Here is a 3,720-nt window from a genome sequence, read left to right as displayed (position 1 = left end):
GTCTCGTTTTTTTTATTAAACGAAAAACTTGTGGGATCCGCTTGTATCAGCGTCTGCTACCATTAGCTGGCTTTGGTTTATATCGTGATTTGGAGTTGGAGCCGCCTAGGTCCTGTAGCTTACGTTAATTAAATGTATTCATACTGGTTTAACAGAGATCAAGAGTGGCGTATAAACCTCAAAAGATTTCATATTCGAATAGGTGTCAAGCACAATTGAAATACCTTAATAACAAGTTGATCATTAATTTTCAAAGTAACTGCGTTTTACAGTTATTCGGAAGAAACCTAATCATGCTTTGTCAGTTCAGAGTAAAAGGCAGTTTGTCGAAATGAATAGTTTGTCGATCCTCACGTTTTTATAATGTACAGGATACTTTATGCCTTTAAGGAGATGGTATGTGGTTTTACTACGTTATCGAAGTACTGAGATTTATCAATGTACCTTTGCAGTAGTAGCGTTTGATCACCTGTCGACGCGTATTTCAAATGGGCCAAAACATTTTCAACAGTGAGCGAGGGAAGCACGCAGATTGTGATTGTAAATTTTGACTTGATTTCAACAGATCAACGCAGGCATTCAGTTCTTTGTTTCCGCAAATATTACTTTAAATATAACTAAGCTATCGGCATACTAGTATTCGATACATATTCAGTATTTAAATAGTTCGTTCTACGTTATCATATAGAATGGAATATCGATGATACAAGCTCAAAATAGTTAATTATTCCGTAAGACCATAATCGCGCACTTGATATGTGCTGAGTTCTGTTTGGTCTGGTGACCATGAGCGATGTACGTAGGCACAATAAGGAATAACTAATATTCTTTTAGATCCATTTAATATCCGAAATGTAGAAATGCAGCGTGTATTAATTAAAAAAAAAGACTTTCTAATAATATCTATTTTGCATTTTTAGACGATGGAACGGTCGGGTTCTCACGCCCCACCACCTTTGGCAACGGCAGCGGTTGTTGACTTGAAAAGCAGTGGGGCAAGTTCGCTACTTAGAAAAGTTCACTTCCTCCAGCAGAGTGACATGAGTACGAAGCCATCTTTGAACCGCGGCTCTCTTAAAGTACGAGTAGTAGTTTCTTCCGTTGTGTCGTTTGTATGTTTCAGATCCAGCCATTTAAAATAACCATGGAATGGCACTCCAAAACTTTAGTTCTAATAAAAAAAAGTCCTTTATTGAAACATGCGCTGTAAATTAGTTAAGGAATAGATAACGTTTTTCAATATGATGAGATAGCTTGTACGCGAAGCAGTTTGATGAATTATACTACTACAACATAACTGGTCATGGTCTTACTGGAAATTTTTTTTATTTTTAGTTGCCAGTAGTAGTCATTCCTTCGGAGCTGACATTCATTGCCGACGACCCTTCAACGCACAAACAGACGGTGACTATCTATAACTTTTACGATTTTTACATCAAATATAAGGTCTTTTGTACCTCCCCGTCAAAGTATCAGATGCCGGATTGGAATGGGAACATAAGCCCAAGCGCATGTAAGGATGTCACCATCCGGATGACGGAAATCACTGAAGCAAATGTCGGAGTGACCGATAAGTTCCGTATCGCAATTTCGGAATTCGCTTCGTCAGGTAATTTGAATGTTGTCTAAAAAGAAAAGTAACTGTTGGAAATATTTTTAGAAAAACCATCAGTGTTCATTGGAAGATAAACAGTACTTATTTATTGCGTGCCTATGAAAGTTATGGTGTGAAGAATAAAAGCTCTACAGTTCCGAAATCTCGAGGCCTGCTGTCAGCCTAATACCAATCCTGATGCGAATCCGATTATATTTGGCTTCGAAGAATGGTACATTTTTGTTATTTTATTTTTACTCGCTGAATGGTGGTATAATTCAATTGTCTCAAACCAAAGAATCGCTGGGATTACTTACAGACTTCAAAACGCATAGCGTAGCATGTATAAACATAAAGTCCGCTGACTCTGAAATACTAAGGTATCTGATACACAAGAGCAATTGGTGCATATAGAATATGGTATAATCTATCCGACCAACAAACAGTACATGCAAAAGTCTGCATACGGCTAAGCTCGGTAACTCTTTCATGACTGCAGGATAATATTATTATTTGTTGTTTTTGCATAGTCGAACAGAGGCAGGGGGAACGCGAGATCCGCTCGATGTTGGTTGCGTCTAAAGGATCGCTTGCGGAAGTACATGAGGCACACAAGAATATTCGCCAACCGTTGTGGCATCCTTCTGCTAAGCAGACATTAACTGCTTCCACGAGCATGAAGCCAACTGAACGACTGGAGGATCGCCGCCTTGATCAAGGTCAGAAAAAGAAAAAATGACCACGGTCCATCAATTCTATCATTCAAAGATTCACTGTACCTCGGACAAGTGTGGCTAAGTATCAGCGTAGGAGCAGCATCAGAAATCCTTGGTTTGTCTAACACGCTCTTTCCGTACGACGGTCGTCGCTCGCCGACAACTGTTCGATGGGCTTTTAGGAAGCTTTCAAATATTGATAGCTCCTATAGGCTATATAAAAATCCTTTACACTATGTTGTTATTGTTAATATAATTTATTGCAAACCGTGTGTATTGTATGTACACGTTTTTTGACTTAGGACAAGGACCGAGTTATTTCGTGTTGCTTGTGTTGGGGGTGTGCATTGCGATGCTGCTAATGCCTAACTCGGAAGCGGAATGTAGTTCACGCGATGACAACTCGTGGGTCGCCACCTACATCACGTTGACGCACAACCAGAAGTTAATCGCCGCTTACGTTCTTGGACTCATAACAATGATTCTGTTTCGTTCCTGCTAGGTAGGGCACATTTTTGCGTTTTCAATGGACGCACTCATTTTGTCAATGGCAGAAACTATTCCTCGTAAAAGATAAAGCAATGACAATATTGTATTTTTATTGGTAATACCAACTGGCCTGTGGTTTATACTCTAGGGTACATAAAAAATATGAGAAATACAGCTTTCATAGAAAAGCAGCCAAAAAGCTAGCTACCTAATTTAGCAACTCAGGGGAATATTATTAAATATCATGTTTTATCATCATCATCATTATGATACAGAAGACACTAGATAAAAACGAATTGCAGCAACCTTTAGTAGATAAAAAAAGAAAGCTAACTATGAACAGGTTCGTGGTGTATTTAGTCATGTACATTGCGGTCTCTACCATTAGAAGTTGCTGCTAATATTATGGAAGTGTTTGCTATCTCCAGCTACTTGATACTTAGATGAAGAAAACCATGCATATGTGATATCCCGTGTCATCAGTTGCAAAATATTCGCCAAACAGAGGCGTCCGCCTTACAGTGGAGATCGGGTCTGATGCGAGCTGGTAAATGTCTGCTCTCACCTACAGTTAACACTGCCTGTACAAGGAAAAATCTCTGCAATGAACAATAGCTCGTTACTAAACATAAACTAAATGCAATAACAGGAGCGGTACCACTATTAGTGACAGAGAAGAATAGAAAGAAAATATAATACGAAAAGCAAATATATGGATAGTTTTTCAGATTTCTGATGCGTAAGATTTATGTAATAACATGCACCTAATCCCAGGCTAAAGTTGTGATGGTCTGAGCTTGAGTAAGTAGCTTCGTGTCTGTGAGTAGCTGTGTGTGAGCGCGCGATTTTCGAATGGACGCATTATGTACATAATAGAACTATTATGATGATTGAAAATAAAATTAAAATGATGTTATTTAA

At 38.6% G+C, this 3,720-nt stretch overlaps 1 protein-coding gene across 5 annotated transcripts in view; it reads left to right on the top strand.

Moving 5' to 3' along the window:
• The window catches only part of LOC111264894 (motile sperm domain-containing protein 1), a 9,268-nt gene extending 5,548 nt beyond the window's left edge, over positions 1–3,720 (top strand). For all 5 annotated transcript variants that reach the window (XM_086970269.1, XM_086970266.1, XM_086970275.1 and 2 more), the window contains exons 2-5: positions 921–1,079; positions 1,336–1,609; positions 2,125–2,313; positions 2,613–3,720. In XM_086970269.1, coding sequence (XP_086826395.1) covers positions 921–1,079; positions 1,336–1,609; positions 2,125–2,313; positions 2,613–2,812 — 822 coding nt within the window. In that variant the 3' untranslated portion in view covers positions 2,813–3,720. The remainder of the gene's footprint in view (positions 1–920; positions 1,080–1,335; positions 1,610–2,124; positions 2,314–2,612) is intronic.

This window comes from Varroa jacobsoni, unplaced genomic scaffold, assembly GCF_002532875.2.
Source record: "Varroa jacobsoni isolate VJ856 unplaced genomic scaffold, vjacob_1.0 scaffold_100, whole genome shotgun sequence".
Lineage (NCBI taxonomy): Eukaryota > Metazoa > Arthropoda > Arachnida > Mesostigmata > Varroidae > Varroa > Varroa jacobsoni.
This window is presented reverse-complemented; position numbering and strand designations above follow the sequence as displayed.